The 19,965-nt window shown below is 42.3% G+C and overlaps 1 protein-coding gene across 5 annotated transcripts in view; it reads right to left on the reverse strand.

Moving 5' to 3' along the window:
• The window catches only part of RCL1 (RNA terminal phosphate cyclase like 1), an 83,417-nt gene that overhangs the window by 44,647 nt on the left and 18,805 nt on the right, over positions 1–19,965 (reverse strand). For 4 of the 5 annotated variants that reach the window (XR_006737966.1, XR_006737967.1, XM_045563895.1 and 1 more), the window contains exons 3-6: positions 17,915–18,090; positions 9,531–9,605; positions 8,465–8,589; positions 245–370 (exon numbers count right to left, since the gene is read on the reverse strand). Coding sequence is in view for 3 of the 5 variants with exons in the window: in XM_045563895.1 (XP_045419851.1) it covers positions 245–370; positions 8,465–8,589; positions 9,531–9,605; positions 17,915–18,090 (502 nt within the window). In the remaining 2 variants the exon portion in view is untranslated. Of the gene's footprint in view, positions 1–244; positions 437–1,582; positions 1,817–8,464; positions 8,590–9,530; positions 9,606–17,914; positions 18,091–19,965 lie in introns of those variants that run through there. The other variant, XM_045563896.1, reaches the window with a different exon arrangement.

The raw sequence follows: 19,965 nt of genomic DNA on the forward strand, positions 1-19,965 counted from the left end.
TTCCCAAAAGCTCAGAACTAAACCCTCAGCTCCCAGCACTAGTCACCAGGATGCTTTCCGTGCAACAGGCACTCAAGAAATGCCAGTTGCTGACAACAGGAATAAGTCAGAAGAAAATTAATTCTGAAATTGTTCTTCCTTTGGCTGCCCAACCTCAGAGCTGGCAGTTTTGACTTCAACTAGAACAGGCATATGAAAAAGGCTAGGGTAGCTGCAGAAGTAGACTCCACAAATGCAGACTTACTTTCCGGAGTTGACGCCCTTCATGTGGTCTGTGTAAATATAGATATCGGGTATGAACTTGTTTAGGATGCTCCTTGCAGAATCCACAATCCGGTTCGCCATCTGAGGTGACACGCGCACGGAGTACCTACAACCTGGAGTTAAGGATGTCATTCTGCTTGGACTCCAGGACAGGGAAAAGTCAGTTGTAAAGCTGGCAAACATTTGTGAAACTGTAGTAACAAACTGGGACTTCCCATTGCATTAATTACTTAACTTTATAGTACCGTAATGAAATTGTTTTCATTATAATTATATTGGGCTTACATGGTCATGGTGAAAAAAATCCAAATGATACAGAAAGCAGAAAGTTTAAAGTAAGAGTTCCTCAACCCTGCCCTGACTTCCTGCCCACACCACCCACCCTTAGAACCTAAGGCCAGAAAAGACACCCCACTGGGGCTAAACTGGGATAGTCCCAATCTGCCCCCTGGTATGCTGACAAAGGAAGCAAAAAATGTTTCGTGAAAGAACAAGGTGGCTGCTATTTATAAAGAACTAAACAGGTATTCCTAATTTATAGAGCCTGTTTTCTATTATTTAAGAATTAATTACTCCATTTGTGTATGAAATAGCCCCCTTACACCTGGTTCCTTATGGTCAAAATGCCAATAATTAGCACTCCTACAACAGGGCACCCCAGAAAAGAAAGGAGAAAGACACTAGTAACTCAAGTGAAAGGGCTGGAGCTTGAGGAAACAGAAACTATTATCTAAAATTAGACTTTATAACAGAGGCTGGCTCTCCCCATCCCCACATGTCAAAGAAAAAATAAGTATGTACTGTGTACTTTCAATGTGCAATGTATGGTCAAGAGCTGGTTGTACACGTGGCACTAAAGAAATGGAGCAATAACCCTGATACAAACCCCACGTGGCAAGTCCAACAGGCAAAACAATGTATGTGATCTGCACCTTCCAGCCCAACTGTTCAAGAATTACTGTCAATATAAATTTAACTTTCATTTGAGCTGTAGAAACAAAATGCTCAGAGACCATGAAAGGAACCTGACCTGGCTTCTAGCTCCCTTTTGGATGTGTCCTGCACACCCCACTAAAGATCAATCTTATGCTGATGAGAGTCTCCCGGCGACTCGTGACCCTCCCAGACCCTGCTGTCAGAGCCCCTACCCTGGCTCAGTGTGTCCATCCCCAACTCAGCCCCATCAACCCCTCCACCCATCCAAATTGTCCGAACTCTTCAACCTGAGCTGCCCTCCCCCTTTCTTCCAGCCTCAGGTTCTCTCTGTCTCCTGAAAACCTCCAGTCAGCACCCAGCTGTGGTCTCCACTTGAACTTACCATACACCTCTCTTCACAGACACACATTTTGTTCTTACTCTTCAACGAGACCACACACTCCATACGGGCAAGGGCTTTACTTCTGTATCCCTCATAAGTCTCTAATACACTACTTTTGTACTCAGAAATGCTCAATAAATATTTGACTTGAATTAAAGGACAAACCTGAAATGAGGAAAGAGCAAAGAGGGATTTTTCAATACACACACAGAGCCCAGTTACATCACCACCTCTTTGGTCCAGAACGTACTTTTGACCACAGACAGCTTAGACAAACAGTCCCACGTCTCATACCCTTTGGACTGGGTTGGTGCTATCCTTCCGAGGCTGCTCACTCTCCCCAGCACAGCACAGATGTCACTATCCTAACATATAGTCCCACAGCATTCATGGCTCCCACATACATTATCACCTTATTCTGTGCTCACAGCAACCCTGTGGCAAGGGCCATGATTCTTAGTTCTAGGGCTTACACTAAGGACAACTAAGACAAAAAACTAAGATACTTGCTCAAAATTAAACAGATCTGACTCCCAGAAAACACCATCTTCCTCACACCCCTCCAGAGATATGGAAACTGGGAGGTTAACAGGACCAATTCAGGGCCAACAGAAGCCTATACTAGCATTCAGGCAGTGAAATGGAGAAGGTAAAGGAGCTTTAAAGCAGATACATTGGGTTACTTAGAGCCATCTCATCTGGCTTGGCACGGAGGCCCTACTGAGGGATGGCTAAGAACCTGAGTTCTAGAATCAGACTGTGTTCAGGCCCCAGCTCCAGCAAACTGCATCATTCTGAATCAAGTGTGCTAACTGCTCTATGTCTCCACTTCCTCATCAGTAAAAGAAGAATAATCATAATACTCTTCTCACCAAGTTTGGAGGCATAAATGAAATAAAATGTTAAAGTGCTTAGTGCCGGGTGTGCGGTAGGAGCTCAGCAAATGTCAGCTACTGCTTTTCTTATTGTCAGTCCAAGATTCAAACCCCAAAGCAGAGGTTCCTATCCTTTCAAGAATCAGAAAGCCCTCTGAGAATCTGATGAAAGCTATGGACCCACTCCTGAGAAACATATGTGTACTCACAATTTTGCAGAAAATTTCAGGGTTTTGTGAACTTCCTAAAGCCCATTTATGAACACCACATTAAGAACCAATACCCAAGAGACAAGTTCATAGCTACAGTCCATATGGGACTCCCACCACCCTTCATCCACACTAGTGTTCCAGGTAAGAGAGGGCTAAGAGGGTGTGTGTGTGTGTGTGTGTGTGTGTGTGTGTGTGTGTGTGCACGCGCGTGCGCGTGGTGGTGTTGAATGAGTGAGTGAGTGAGAGAGACTGATTGATTCTCAAAGTACCTTCCCTATAGTCAAGAAAAGGAAACCAGATCATCCCACAAATTCCAACTCACCTCCTCGTCTGCCTTTACCCCAGCTTCTTCACTTAACTCTATGTACCAAGTCATAAGCTACTGGGACAGCACCACAAAACTAAAACAGAGTGCTCCCTTCTCTGTCGCCCCACATTAGGCAGGAGGGAGAATCAGCATGGGTGGCATTAAATAAAAGGTAACTACTGTCTAGTCACAGCTGCTGGCAGGAACCCACACCAGCTCCCTCCCAGGCCCTGGCCAGTAGGTCATCGTGTAGAATGCAAGAGGGAAAAGATGTGCTTTGGGGAGTAATTCAGTTAAAACCACAAATGCACACAGGAGAAGGGAGCTAGTTCTCCCAACTTGAGCCCTCCTAGGAGGAATACAACCTCCAACCTCAGTTCAGCAGTCAACCAGCCTTGCCTATAAAAAAACCACAAACCAACTAAAGCTTTTTCCAAAGGCAGCACTTTTTTCCCAGGCCTCAAAACTGGCAAAGAAGGTGATCTCCATTCAAACCCACATTCCTTTGAGGTGTTTGTTAAATGGGCATCTCTGCAGACCAGTGGCTGGAATGTTCGGTTTACAGACGGGGATCTGAGCAAGGGCACTGTCAACTTTCCAGGGGAGTTAGGAGGAAGCCTCTGTAAGTCAGAGTTACACCATGGATGATTTAGGTGTCCTGTCCCCTGCCTCAAGGAAGGGAGGGACTTGGGACCTCACAAGTGTCTTCCTGGCTCAGGTTCTATTCAGGGAAGGTTCAAAAAACATAAGCCAAGGAAGAACAAATTTACACCCACGGTGCCTGGACACCACAGCTCTTTTTGCCAGCATCCTCATCAAAGCATTTGCACATCCAGACAGAGGGTACTGGGGGACCCAATTTTAACAGCCTCCATGAAACCCACATTGTTATGACAAGATTGTGGCAAAACAGAGCACAATGCCGGAAATCACATTTCCATATTACAGAGACTGGATTCCAAGCTGAGTTCACTGCTGCAAAACAGCATTAAAGAAACACATCTCAAATAAGAAAAAAAAAAAAAACCTGAAATAGTCCTGTTAAGTATGTAGGATTTCATGTACAAGGCCATTAACTGCAGCATTTTTATAGAAAACAACTCAATGGCCATTCACAGGGTTTGATTTGGGGTTCTTTATATAATGGAATACAATGTGCCTATTAAGAATGAGATCGATCTATACGTAACTCATGCTGACAAGTAGAAAAGACACATTTGGCTTGTTCGTTTTTAAAAAAAAAAAAAACATTTCTAGTCGCATTGCATTTCTATCTCTTTTAAGCTTCTCATTAACCTTGTTCCAACTTCTCAGAATTGGAGAATATTAGAGTTGAACATCACCTTAGTAAGTCACAGGGTCAATTTAACTATCCATCAAGCTGAGGGCTCCCAGGATGGGGACCATTTCTCTTCCTGTCCACTCTCTCCTGGTACATACATAGCTTGGCCCTTAAGTGGGCCCCAGGACAGCCATGCAGAGAACAGACCATAATCCAGGCAAGCTTTATTCATACTCCTCTGCCTTTATCATGCCAACAAAGAACTTCAAGCAGCACCCCAAGTTTGATCTTTTATCTCACGTACTACTCTGGCTGTGCAGCCCACCCTGTCCCACGTCCTTCACCACTTACTGTTCAAGCTAATCAAGGCTTTTGAAAAGTCAGTCCACACTACACCTCTTTTCCTCCAAGTAAGACCATCCCAACCCTCCTGAGAAATACAAAAGTGACCTCAAGCAGCCACTCTTTCACACCAAGAAGCAGCCATCCTGGTCTGCCTCCCTTGACACACTCTCACCCGGAGAGTCACCATCCAGCTCCCTAGCCTCCAACACCTGTCCCCACCTGGATCATGTCAGCACCTAACGTTTTAACCACTTTTAATATCTGAAATCCCAAACAGAATTTCCTAAACACAATCTCTTGTCCTACACAGGACACGTATCTATTAGGTTAGTGAGTATGAAACGTCCGATTTCCTTAAATACTAAGTTTGACAACTGATATCTCTGACATTTCAGTTTGACACTTCTTGTTTTGTTTTTATTGTGAAGGTATATCCTTACTCTTTCAAAGGCACATTTTGGCTTGTGATTATCTTTCTTATTTTTTTAGAGCGATTTTTATAAAACCATGGATAAATAAAAAATTTGTGTTATTTTTGAATATGAGTTCTGTCATGGAACCAATGCAGCACAGACAGCTCAAAATATCTACAGTGTTTGGGAAGGATGTGGCTAATGAACACACAGTATGTTGATGGTTGGTTGGAAAAGTTCTGTTCTGGTAATTTTAATCTTGAAAATGAGCCACATGGACAACCTGAGACCAAGGTGGATGATGATGAGCTGAAAGCTGTAGTGGAAGCAAATCCATCTCAACCTATGTGTAAAATATCAGCAAGTTTTGACATTACTATTCCAAGAACATTGGACCATTTGAAACAAATTGGCAAGGTAAAGATGCTGGATAGATGGGGTTTCACATGAATTAAATGAGTGTCAGAAGAGAAATCGTCTCAAAGATTGCCTTTCTTTGCTGTCAAGGCATAAAGGCAAACTATTTCTATACTATATTGTTACGTGTGGTGAAAAATGGATTCTTTTTGACAATCTCAAGTGTTCGGCACAATGGCTGGATAAAGATGAAGTGCCAAAACACAGTCTAAAACCCAATATTCATCAAAAAAAGCTAATGGTTTCTGTTCGGTGGTCCAGCACTGGTATTATCCATTACAGCTTCATGAAACCTGGTCAATCCTTTACAGTGGATGGCTACTGCAATCAATTGGATGAATGATGAGGATGCTTGCAATTAAGCAGCCAAGACTGCTCAACAGAGACAGGCCAATCCTCTTGCAAGACAAGGAACGCTGAATCACATATCACCCAAACAATACCGCTCACACTATAGAAGCTGGATTTGGAAACTGTTTGTCATCCACCAGATTCACCAGACCTTGCACCAACTGACTACCTCTTCTTCCAGGCTTTGGACCACTTCTTGCAAGGAAAAATATTCAATTCTCAACAAGCTGTGGAAAAAGTCTCTTGCAATTTCATCACCACTTGCTCTCCAGGCTTCTTCGTTGCTGACATAAGCTAGCCAGCATTAAGATGGCAAAACTGTGTCAATAGTTTAGGCACATATTTTGATTAATTGTAGCTCTTGTTTGAGATATAATAAACCACACTTTTGATTCAAAATCGGACATTTCACATGTAATGACCTAATACTTCCACTAGATCTGATCTTTAAACCCATTAAGGTTTCCAATCCCTTGACCTCCTACTTTCACTAGGCTGGTGTGCCCTTGCTATGTTACTTGGTGAGGTCTGTGCTAGCAATCACTTCAGTGACACCTGCCAGTACCCCAACGCCCTCCACCCCATCCTCCTTTAGGTCTCACTGACCCAGGCTGGAGTGCAGTGGCACAATCACAGCTCACTGTAGCCTCAAGCTCATGGGGTCAAGGGATTCTCCTAAGTAGCTGGGACTACAGGTACACACCACTACACCCGACTAATTTTCCTTATTTTTTTTAGAGACAGGGTCTCACTATATTGCCCAGGCTGGTTTTAAGCTCCTGGCCTCAAACAATCCTCCTGCCTCTACCTCCTCACCTCCTGAGTTGCTGGAATTATAGGCACAAGCCACCACGCCAGCGCCCCACGATGACGGCACATCTTTACCATCCTTGTCATATTCCCTTATCCTACCCCTGCCCACCCCTTGTCCTGAACCCTATCCTAACCCAGTAAAAACTGAAAACTCATCCTAACCCCCTCCCACTCACCTCCAAACAGTTCTACTTGGAGCCATCCTTACCATATGCCTGTGGACTTGAATCTATCCCTCCCAAGTAAGAATAAAAAGAACCGCAGCCACCATTTACCAAATGCTCACTTACACACCAGTGCCTCCTACTACACGACTACACCTCACCTCATGTAACATTCTCTACACCCCACACCGCAGGTGTAACAGGCCCAGTGAAACATGAGGCAACAGTGCTTGGGGCCCAAACGCCCCCATCAAGAAACGGCAGAGCCAGCATCACAATCCATGTCTATTTGACTCCAGCACCTGGCTTTCAATCACCGTGTTACCTTGCTCCACCAGTATCCCTCCCTCCTACTGAAGCCTACTTTACCACCCTACGGAAACACTCAAATCATTACCAACTCGTTTTCACAAGGGAGGGAGTCTTCCCCACTCTCTCTTCATCAAGCTACCATCTCATCATTCTTTCTCCCTGTCTTTCCTGTCAAGATTCTGGAAAGAGTGGCTCCCACGTGTCACCAATTCCCTCTCCTTCACTCCACAACCCTGAACTGGTCACCTGGGCTTCGTCTCCACCACCCTCTGGAAAGAGCCTACTGCTGAGCCCTCAGCTCTCTCCCAGCCTGATGCTCACTCCTCAGGCCCTTTAAGGTGCTGGCGTGGGAAGCTGTGTTTTCTTGATTCTCGCCCCAACTCTCTGACTTTCCTCCTAACTCTGCTCTTGCTTTCAGGTTTTGGTGGCCTCTCAGGCTTCTACCTCCTCCCTTCGCACTCTACGTGGTAGCTGATTCCAGCTACCTGCAACTCCTCACTGGCTCCTGCCTGTCTTCATGCCCCATCTCCTACCATCAAATGTCACCAACCAACCTGAATTCTGGCCACATGGCATTACTGGTCACTCCCCAGAGCCACTGTGCACTGTCACTCTGTGTAGGCCCATGTTTCTACTTGAAGCACCCTCCTTTCTTACTGCATTTCACAAGCCTCGCAAGCCTCTGTTCTTCATGGCTCCTTTCTATAGGAAAAAGCAGGGCTAAACGCCTGGGCTCCAGAGTTAGACAGACAGGATTCAAATCTAAGCTCTACCATCATTATCAGTTAAGCTTCTCATGCCTTGGTTTCCCCATTTGTAAAATAGGATGTAAGTGAACTCAGAGAATCATTCTGAGGCTTAAAAATAAGCTATGTAAAGTGATTATTGACGTACATGCAGAGCAAGCACTTAATAGTAGAAATTGTTCATTATTATTATTCCAGCCCTCCTAGTCCTCCAGACAAAACTGGCCACTCTCTACTCTTAGCCCTCCCAATCCATCGCATCATTGTGCAAATGATATCAGAACTATGTATGTGCATATTTTTTTCCTTCACTGGATGATGTACTCTTCTGAGGCAGGGACTGCAGTGCATGTGTGGCCCCCAAATCAAAGCCCTCAAGAAGGTATCGCATACACGGGAGCCACTGCTTTTAAGTATTAACTTAAAAAAAAAAAAAAGAGTGACTCAATCAATCTAGTCATGGTGAGGCAGATAATAAAACATCATATCTTAGCCAACAATTACAATTTTACTGTTAAGGCTTTTCCAAGACTGTATTAATAGATTAAAATGTAAATAACCTTGGGAAGAAGTAAAGCAGCCAGTCATTCTTATCTTAGGAAGGCAAGAAAAAAATAAGAAATCTAAACCAAACACAAAGGATACGCCATTCCTCTGATACGTTTGATTTTTCCTGGATCTGTGAGCTGAATGGGCTTCAGGACCTTCCGTACAGGACACGAGAAAACCACTTCGCCGCCTCCTCCAGGAGGCATTCCCCGTCGCACAATCTGCACATGGGGGAGAAAGATGAGGCCAGAACTCAGTAAACCGGTGGATTACCCTGACACCCAACCCAGGGAGGCTTACACCAACAGGCTCTTCCCGACAAGGCAAATAGTTCTTTCAGATTCCATTTGTCAGTCCCTTCAAGACCAATAGCACCTTCTGTTGGCTTCAAGAGGGCACGTGCTCAGCAGCATGCCCAAGTCAAAGTCAGAGCAGATTACCCAAGTGACTCTGCCTCTCATCTCAGTAACCTATAACCCTGAGCAGATCACTTCACCACCAGGGCCTGTTTCTTCATCCTTAAAATGATAAACTGGCCTCGTTCATCAGCTGATCCCGTTTCTTGGCCATCAGGAACCCCTTTTTCTCCTCCCAGGCAACTGATCTATCAAAACTCCACATTATTAAATAAAAATAAAGTCATTTCCCCTGTTTAAAAACATCAATTTAAAAGGCACAGATGCTAAACCACACTAGATTGATATAATTCCTTTCAATAACAAACACATGCTTAAATTACTTCTACTAGGTTTCGGAAATAGAGAAAATTCTCAAGTACATCCTGGTTAGGAGCCCCTAAACACAAATTATATCTAGGATCATTTAGATCAGAGAGGTAATATGCCCAAACCCTACCTCCACTACTAATTAGCTGAGTGACACTGACAGAGTTATAGTGAGGAGAAAAGGAGTTAATATATGTGAAATGCTTACAACAGCTCCTATCACAAAGTAAGTAAACATAATTGTTGGCTACTATTGTCAGTACTAAAGAGTCCCTTTCAATTCAGAGTCTGTAGTGTTTGGTTCATGAGCCCTGTTGGGTCTTCTAAAAAGTGGTGACTTTAAATGTGACACACATACACTGACTCACACAGCTCTTCCAATGAGTGGATAAGAAAATGTTCTACACAGATACAGTCAATAGTCCGTATGTTCTTACCTTTAGCTCAAACGCTTCACCATCAATCCCAAACTGTTTCAATAGAGGGAGTGCTGTTGCCTTAAGAACATCAACCTATGACATTGTTTCAGAAAAAAAAAAAAAAAAAGTTTAATTAAGCCTTGGGCAGAAAGAAGAAAGAGTCCAAGAAGCATGTAAGGTTTAGCAACCAAGTAGATAATGCAGTATGATAAACAGAAAGGATTCTGGCTTATAATTAAGAACATGGGCTGGCTCTGCCCCTGAGTAAAACTGCGATTTTACAAGCCCCTGGGATTTTCTGAGCCCACTTTCCTTGCTTACGAGAAGAAAACCTCTCACCTACCTTATAGTCACCGTGAGCATCAGATGCAACATGCAAAAAGCATAAACTGTTGGGCTCATACAGAAAATAAACTGAGATCCCCTTGCTCATTCTTATAGGTATAATATTTCTATTATTCTATTTCTAATATTTCTACAATATTTCTTCTATTTTCACTACAGAAGAAAATATCAGCCTTATTCATTAGTCTTTTCCCAATATAGCTGCTTAATATTTAGAACTGGTAGCTCTCCAGGTCAAAGCAAACCAAATAAACTATTCAACAGCTAACCTAAGAATCTTAATGATGTACACCACACAGGCAGCTAAAGGGAGAGGAGGATGGAGGGGAATGAAAGCCTCACACTGCATGATGCAGCACAAACCCCCAACTATAACTGCAACATCCACCCTAATGTCAAGACTTTGCTACATGTTACTGTTATCTCTGACCCACTCAGAGCTCCTAGCAGGTCCCACTTCTTTCTTATTCATTTGTGGATTCCTCATAGAATAAAAAGATGACATTCAAATCATGTATTTTATATCTAACAAGTAACAAATGTTGCCTCTAGTGCAACATGGGAAAGAAAATTACTCCCTTACTTGCTCCCAATGGAGGAGCAGAGAGGGCCCGCAGCACAGAGAGTTTAGGGAGAGCCCTAGTCCTGCTCTGGACTCTGCTTCTAATTAGCTGCGTGGCCTCAGACAAGAAAATCACAACTATCTGAATTTCCTTATCTCTAAGGTAAGGGGCTCAAGCCTGGCTGTCTCTGAAGTTGCCACCAACTCCAAGAGTTGGAGAGGCCCCCAAGAAGCACTGTAATATCAGAAAATTACCGGCTGGGTGCGGAGGCTCATGCCTGTAATCCTAGCACTCTGGGAGGCCGAGGCAGGAGGCTCGCTTGAGGTAAGGAGTTTGAGACCAGCCTGAGTAAGAGCAAAACCCCATCTCTACTAAAAATAGACAAAATTAGCCGGGCATGGTGGCATGCACCAGTAGTCCCAGCTACTTGGGAGACTGAAGCAGGAGGATCGCTTTAGCCCAGGAGTTTGAGGTTGCTGTGAGCTAGGCTAATGCCACGGCACTCTAGCACAGGTGACAGAGTGAGACTCTGTCTCAGGAAAAAAAAAAAAAAGAAAATTACCAGAGGTAGAAATGACCTGTGAGGCCCAGTCACATGTTCCAAATGGATGAGGTGGGACAGCAGCAGTGACTAGGAAAACCCATTAAAGATTAGCTAATGTCAACTAAATATTAATGCTAAATACACCTAAAAACTTAATTGCCAGAACAGGAAGAATTCAGTCTAGGCTAAATTAAGGTCAGATGGAGAGAAGGCTAAGCCAAATTCTGAAAAAGTGGGGGATGCAAGGATGCAGGTTACTGAGGAATTAGGCAGCCACCAGCTCTCCTGGGAAAAGAAAAGTGAGAAAACAGAGTGTCCCTACTGGCTTGTCCTTTCTACATTGATTCACAAAGGATGAAGCCAAATTTACTCAGAGGGTCAACCAGAAGCCCAAGGGTAATTCCAGGTATAGCCCTGTCTCCTAATCACTCTCCAGCCGACTCGGAGGGCAGGCAACGCAGGGCAGTGGGACAAGGGCTGGAAAGGCAGAAGCCCTGAGACCCGCGGTGCCTCTCACTGGCTGTTGAGGCCCTGGACGCTCCCTGTCCCCAGGCCTCCATTTCCTCCTACAGAAGAGGAGAGGCTGAGCTGGACACTCTGTATGGTCTTCTGCAGCTCTGCACACTCTGGTTTCAGCAGAGCGAGGGTGGCCTGCAAGTTCTGCTTAAGCGACACTGAGTGGTCACTCTGTGGTCAGGGAGAAAAGGCAAAGATCTGACCCAAGTGGCACGTCAGGGCAAAGGCATTACCCTTACAGTGCAGCCAATCAAGCAACAGGCAGAAATGAGATGATCCACGCCAATCCATGCCGATAGAAGAGGAGTGGAAACCTACTCTCCAGTTACCTTATCTGAAACAGTCACAGGAACACCCACCTCACTGGGTTGGCAGAGGAATTAAATAAACATGGATATACACATATACACACATGTACACTTTGAACAATGCCCAGCGTGTGGTAGGCATTATTCTACTTCTTTTCCCTTTCTAGGAGAGAATTGAAAAGGAATGTAACCTTCACCCACCATTGGACCAGCTTGTTGGCACCAATAAATATTTACTGGGGGCTCTGGTGCCTTATCACTGAGATTCAGAGGAGACCTCCTGGAATTTTCCTTCTTTTCCTCAAAATTTCTACCCATTTCCTATCCTTTTGCCTCTAAGGAAAAAGTGTCCCTACCCCTTTTCTAAGGCTCATCCATCCCATCACTTCTGCTTTCGATCCCAGCTGGACTTCTGCAAGGGCCCTCATATCTTTATTTTAATTCTTTCCTTTTCATTACAGCTTCTCCTCAGCCTACAAGCAAGTGCAATTTTCTGGCCCAGCCTAAAAAAAAATCCATACCTCAGCCCTTAACCTTGTGGAAGAATCTCCTAACTTTCCACAGCTCTAGTTCCTACTCATTCCTGAGACTGGTCTATGTCCTTACGTTCCAATGACCCTGCTCTCTCAAAGGTCAATAAAACTGCTCACTGCCCAATCCCGACCCAAACCCTGCAAAGAGTTCATCCTTGGTTTCTTAGCACTCGCCTCCTGCTTGGCTTCTCCGAAGACTTCTAGTCCCACAGTCCCTCTGTCACTCGGTCCTTTTCCCCGAATCATACTTTAAACACTCATTTCCCCTTCTTCCATTCTCAGCCCCTTGGACCATGGGGCAAAAACTCTAATGTCCACAGAGGCCAAAAGGAAATTTAAATGAATGATAAAGTCCATTGCGACCTGTGCCCAGCTGGAAAGCTCATGCCTTACCCAAAGACAGCAGCTGCCACTCAGCTCCCACTGATGGCTGTCATGAAGGAACAGCCACTCAGTGCTGTGACACTGCCCTGCTATGAGGTGAAACCTGGGGCTTTAAACATGAACAACCCATTCAGACACACACACTGCCACCACTACCACACTGTAAGGAAAACACCTGTAGGATGACTTCAGCCAAAAAGCTGCCAGTGTTCAACCTCTGCACTGATTAATCTCTGACACCTAGGAATTTAGCTATCAGCAGGTAAGATCCTGATAACTTGCCTGAATCAGCTCCAAACATTAATTTCCAATTGCCAAATGGATATCCCCATTTGGTTATGCTGCCAGCATCGCAGGGAGCAGGACCAAAATCAAACACATCACCTATTATCCTATCACAATTTTCCTCTTCCCTGTGTCAAGCTCTTTCTGATCATCATCCTTTTAGTCAACCACAACAGAAATCATGGAGTCATTTGCGGCAACTTCCTCTCATTCCATCTCCAATTCGTTGTCAAATTATGAAGTCCCTATCTTTCATATCTGCCCCTGCATTTCCACTTCCCTCTCCATAACATCCAAACTAGTCTATCACCTCTCCAATTTATCGTTCACTCAACCTCCAGAATTATCTTCCTAAAACCCAGACTGACTCCGGTTTCCTCCCCTGTAGAAACCCTGCCACTTAGCATTTTGCTTGTACTTCTAACACAGCCCAGGGGTATTCAGTCTTGTAATCTCCCTTGATGGGTTCACAGCTGTCCACCCATAAGACTGGGAGTTCTTTAAGGGCACAATCATTCATTTCATCCTTATATGCAGAGAGTAGATGCAGACATGAACTAATGAGGAAACCGCACAGAAAAGAGTAAGCTAGAAATGAAGAAGCCATGGAATGGACTGAAGGAGTTACTCTTTATCCAGGATTAGGCATATTTATTTTACCCTGGGCTGGAGTAAGATACCAGTTACACAGCTGGCAAAAGCAGATAGTCCTACAGCATATGAAAACACATTTTTTTAATACTCTGCATAATAGAGTTAAGTACCATTTCTGGGCTTTGTCACTGTTAATTATATAAAAATTTTTTTTAATACTGACAGTGAGAAAAGTTTTTAAGTTCATTAGTAACCACAGAAAAAGAGTACACAACTGAGACACGACATTGCTGGAGTCCCCTGTACACTTCAGGGCCTTTTCCCATTGTTTGAGACACCTCCTCCTCTTCCAATCTAAGTGTATGTATGCCTCCTCTCACACTTTTAACCAGAGGCCCCATTTCCTAGAATCTTCCAGAAAATGCAGAAAAAAAAAGCAGTCATTTAAATTAAAAATTCTAAACAGCTTATGCAATATTCCCTTACCACTTAAGAGTTTCAGATCTTCTACTATACTCAGTGCCCTAGGGAAAAAAGTTTATGCAGCTGAATTTCCAAGAAGTGAGGAATAAGTCTTTTACTGCCTAAGAACATATTAATCATGGTTATACCCTAGTACAGGGGTAGGGAACCTTTTTATGTTAGAAGGCCACATTAATTTAGCTATAATCAAATAAGGCCACATTCAAGAAAGTTCAATAAGTTACATTACTTAAAAACGTACAGTATTTTGCAAAAATCCAACTACTATGTATTTAATAATTTCAAAAAAACTATTTGTTAATTTTAAAGTTAACTAACGGTTTAATGACTTTGTTGTGTCTGCTTTTTGTTGGAAAGCATTGTGAATATTTGGTTGCAGTATTGAGTTCTGAAGTTTCAGCTGATCCTCTAGATGAGTCATCACTTGTGACCCTAAGGCCATCTTGATTTGGGTTAGGTAGGAGAATATAGATTCATAGCATTAAGTGGTTGAAAAGCAAGAAAGCATTTTTCAGGCATGTTGAAGATGGTGTTCTACAGCATTTTTCCATATTTCAATTCGATCTTTCTTAGCATCAAACGATGACTGTAAAATGTCATTTACTGAGAGCTCAATCAAGTCCATCTATAGTTCCCTTAGGTGTCCTGGTGATATCAACTAGGTGAGGCTGAAATGCTAATTTGAATGTGATGTCATGATTCTCAAAGTCAGTGAAGCTTTCATTATATTCTCCAATTAATACAGCTAATACAGCTGCGTATTCTTCAGATGATTTGCATATATCATCCTGCTTTATCAATGACCTTCACTAACTTGGGGAAATGTTCATCTGAAATTTCCTTTTGAAGAAGTGTTTTGAAAAAACATAGTTTTCAAAATGCTTGGATTTTTTTGCCACATCATACACAGACTTATAAGTTTTACTTTGCAAAGAAATATTCAAGTCATCTTGATATGACATGATATCACAGAGCAATGCTGCATTCCTATAGATATCTTCTTTCAATAATTCACATTGCTGATTCTGTTCTTCATAATTTTAACTATCTGTTCTCGCAGAGATAAAATTTTGGTTAACAGCTGTCCCTGCGGTAGCCAATACACTTTAGAATGTTATGGCAAATTCAACTTTAGCATGTTACAAAACTGACAATGCACTGTTGCATTCGCATGAATATGGTTAACAATACTTATAACTTGTTGCAAAGTGTCACTTAAAATAGTAGCTTTAGAACAGAGATTTTGCTGATGTAAGATACAATGAAAAGAAAGGAGAGCATCTGGATCTGTTAACACTTTAACTATGCAATAAACCCTCATGTTTTCCTGTCATGGGAGGTGCACCGTCTGTACATACACTCACTAAATTTACCAAATGCAGTCCAACTTCATGACATTTACCTTAAAAGTTGTTAAAGACATCTATACCACGTGTTCTGTTCACAAGAGTGCCCAAAGAGAGTAACTCTTTGTAGCAAAGAAAACTGTTATGACCCAAATGAAGTATAAAACCTGTGCCGAGTCGGTAGTATCAGGTTAGTTGATTCATCCAAAGTGACTGAACAGTATATATTTTCCTTTTGAAGTATTGGATAAAGTTGTCTGTTAAGTTGAAGGCTAATTCATGCTACTGATCAGTTATGGTTCTCCTTGAAAAAGGCAGTTGTTTGGACTTTGAAACATTACCAGGGTGTAAGCATCCTACAGCTTTGACAATGCATTCTTTCACAACTTGTACATCACTGAATGGCTTCCCATTTTTCCTGAGTATATAAGCTACTTTATAAGTTGTTTCAGTGGCATTATTTACAGATCTTATTGCTGCTTGAAACAATTGTCTTTGCTTTTGCTTTTCATCTTTTAATTTCTGCAATACAACCTTTTGGACCTCTCCCTCTAATTTAAAATATTTGTGGTCCATATGAGTGTTATAATGCTGATGAGCACTGAATTTATTTAATGTTGATATTGCAGTATCACAAAACAAGCAAATCATCTTATCTTTATTAGAAACAAGATAATAATGCAATTCCCACTCCTCATTAAAAAAATCCGTTTTCTTCCTTCAGCATTCTCTTGGTCTTCTTTGATGTGATGGGCTGTTAAGCAGACAGAATTAAAAAATACTGTCAGCCAGGCATGGTGGCTCATGCCTGTAATCCTAGCATTCTGGAAGGCCAAGGTGGGAGGATTGCTTGCGCTCAGGAGTTCAAGTCCAGTTGAGCAAGAGCAAGACCCCTCTCTCTACAAAAAATAGAAAAATTAGCTGGGCGTGGTGGCACATGGCTGTAGTCCCAGCTACTTAAAAGGCTGAGGCAGGAGGTTAGCTTGAGCCCAGTAGTTTGAGGTTGCTGTGAGCTATAATGATACCACTGCACTCTACTCGGGGTTAGACAGAGCAGGGCTCTGTCTCAAAAAAGGAAAATACTGTCAAGCTGTGCAACTATTCATAAATTCCACTTCAAACAGAAACATTGTGCACCGATGTCAAAAGCTGATAACAGACTGGGGTGCTCAACCCCCATAAACTCTCACCAACTCATGCAGTAGTGGCACTAGTCAGGCGGGAGAAGTTAGAACTAAATCATGAGTGTAGCAGCCATCGGTTCAGCCTTTATGGTTTACTAATGTTCTAACTGTGCCAGTCAATCTGGGAGGATTATTTTGTTTAAACTTATTTTATTCTTTGGTATTTTAAATACGTTCATTTTAAAAACAAAATAAAAATACAAAAGATTAACAAAAATGTATTAGTAAAAATAAAAAGGTCTGTTCTGTAAAATTAGGATTCAATCAAAAGGCCACACTTTAGGACCTAGAGGACCACAAGTTCCCCAGTCCTCCCCTAATAGGTATCTTGGTAAATACCAGCAAACTCTATCTCGGGGCTCACTGCACCACCTAACTGGTCCTCCCTGGTTAGAAAAGCTACATACTTCACATTCTGCTTCAAAAGCTGCCCATTCATTGGTATTAGCCTATTTCTGCAGTGGCAAAGACAAGTATGCCTCCTTAGTCAGGACTTCACATCATGGCCATCAGCTTTAAGACACCTTCTCTGGACAGCAGGGCATCCAAAAAGTGGAGACTCTGGCAGGCCTGGACAGGACTTCTCCAATCTCTCTCGCTCTGCCTCTTTCTCTCTCTCTCTCTCTCTCTCTTACACACACACACACACACACACACACACACACACACAAACTCACCTTAGACTGGCACTAATACAGCTATGGTGATCACAATGAAACTTTTAGCTTGATATTAAATTGTTCTCCCCATATCTGTAGAAAAATTAGCATGCTTAATAAGAAGCTTGCTGGGACCTGCAAACTATCAAAGCTCACACATTCCTTCCCTGCCTTTAAGCCCTTTTTCTAAATCTGCACACTCTGTTCAGACAAGACAGTCCTTGAGTTTATTACTAAAGCCTGGACAAGTCAAGATTATGCTGTGGCAATGCCAAGGAGATATTATTTCCTGCCTAAAATTCTGGTCTGGTGCCCTCCAGCCTCAGCTATGATACGACCTTAGAGAAACTCTACCCTCACCCACTCCAGGCCAACAGAGCTGTACTTCATGTCATCCACGATGAGATGGCAAGCCATCTGTTTTGAAGCATCTTAGACACAGGAATGGAACGCACCTTGGTAACTGTTAACAATCATCCTGAATTTGATGATTACAAGTCTTGGTCCTAGAGTGATTAACCTCTAAATCTCAAGGTAAATAGCAAAAGAAATACACTTGAAAATAAAACTGTTCTCTATAAGGAATTTTTTTCTGAGAAGTTGGATTGTGACAAGAGATGAAACAAAAATCACACCACAGTTTGGCCTCAATACTCACTGAAGGATCAACCTGGTCGTTGGTTACTCCTCGCAGAACTATTTTTAATGGGTGCTTCATAAACGGAGCCAGGCAAAGAAGACTCTCTAGGTAATAGCCAATGCTGCGAAGGACACTACAGTCATGTTCCACGAATCCACCATATAGGAGGCCAGGCTGGTAATATAAAGTTGTTCCTTTAAACCAGAGGGAAAAGAGTCACATTCAGCAAGAAAAAAATTAAGTATCACAAAGGTAATGAAGGCACTTAGTCCCAAGGGGAAAGTCTGACAAGGGCATCCAAGGGAGTTTGAAATGCCATCGCTAAGAGCCCATACTTCACTCCAAAAGATGACTCACTACTCTCAAGCCCCTGTAACAATAATAAACTGTGAGTGTAATTCAATAAACAGTAATAAATTAAACCCTTCTCTAAGCCACCTAAGTTGCCAAAGTCATGGCAGGGCACAGAGGAGAGATCCGAGTAGGCACCTATTTTCCCAACAGCACACTCGCAGGCTGGGCTGACTGTAGGGAGTAATTACAAATGATGTTCTTAAACCATCACACCAGCAACCAGCATCTTCTAGATCTCCTGAAATGAGATTTCTCTGATAAATTACTCAATAAACAACATGCCTAGAAAAGGTGAATACTATATGGCATGCTATGCCATTAGTAGTAGCTGTTTTAATTCAATATTGATATATGGAAATAGATAAAATTATTTCATGGCTTTAGTGAAAACTACTATCTTTATTCACATCATCCAAAAAGTTTCTTACTAGGTTTACATAACAGAGGAAAAACCATGTAACATACCCTACATGATTTAAGGAATCATAAATAAGGTATTTCTGCTGCTAAAATCTTTTTCAGGGTTTTCTGGCACAATTTACTAAAACCAAGGAGACATGTTCAGTCACTCAAATGGGAAACAGCTCTTGGGAGTTTGATAAAAATAAATTTAGGTTTTACTAAATCAAAAACCAAAATTGAAACAATCACTATCAGGATCATCTTATGATCAGAGTGGTTAACACTTCTCAAAGGGAAGGGTTCTGGGTCAGTTATGCTAAATATTATTCGGAGTCACAAAACCATCCTTTAGGTCAAAATGCCAAAAAGAGACCATATAACCATGAAATCTTTTAATCTATCTGTTTATGCCTACAAATTGACCAAATGAGAAACTGACCGGATCATCGGAATGAAGGCTTCTACGCTGATGGAGAAAAAAAGGAAAACATGGGGTGGGAGCAGGATCATGCAAGTGTCTTTCTTCTCAACCTACACTGTAGATAAAACTAGGAAAGAATAAAATTAACTGCCCTCCGAACCACCAGTAAAAGTGGTTGAAAAAAATCTCCAGCAATTTCAAGTAAATAAGCCAAAGAAGATTAAAGGAATCACAGCTGGCAAAGCTATAGATCAGCACATCTAACATGGCATAGGACCACCTACGAACCCAAGCTTGTGTTAAGAAAGCCAAAATATGCGAAAGGTCTGAGATTCCTTTGTGGAATATGTGTGGAAAGACACAGAGCTCATGGAGTTGGCCAAAGGACGTTTGCCATGGTCTTCCATACAATGCAGATAAAAATTTCTAATAGAAAAAAAAAAGCTAGAAACAACCTAAATGTTTATCAGTAGGGGGCAGTTAAATAAATTACCATGGATCCACACAACGGAATGCTATATCACAGCTCACAGAAATATTGGAATAGACCTGCATGTGCTGGCATGGAAAGTTCTCTGAGACATTTGTACTAACAAGAAAATGCTGGCAGCAGAACAACATGAAGAACATGACCCCACCGATGGTTTAAACTACCTAAGTGCCCACGTTAGCAGATGCTGCAACAGTGTCTACTGCTGGAGAGGGGAATGGAAGAGGAAGGAGGGAAAGGGATTGTCACATTTTTTTTTTGCATATACCTGTATAAATTTATTTTATGCCTAACATTTACATAAAACTTTTCAAAGTCCATTTTTTTGTATTACCACATTAAATTCTTACAACAAATTCAGTGAGGGGGTTTATGTGCTAAATTCTATTTTAATTTTTAATT

Source organism: Lemur catta, chromosome 10 (genome assembly GCF_020740605.2).
Source record: "Lemur catta isolate mLemCat1 chromosome 10, mLemCat1.pri, whole genome shotgun sequence".
Classification (NCBI taxonomy): Eukaryota; Metazoa; Chordata; class Mammalia; order Primates; family Lemuridae; genus Lemur; species Lemur catta.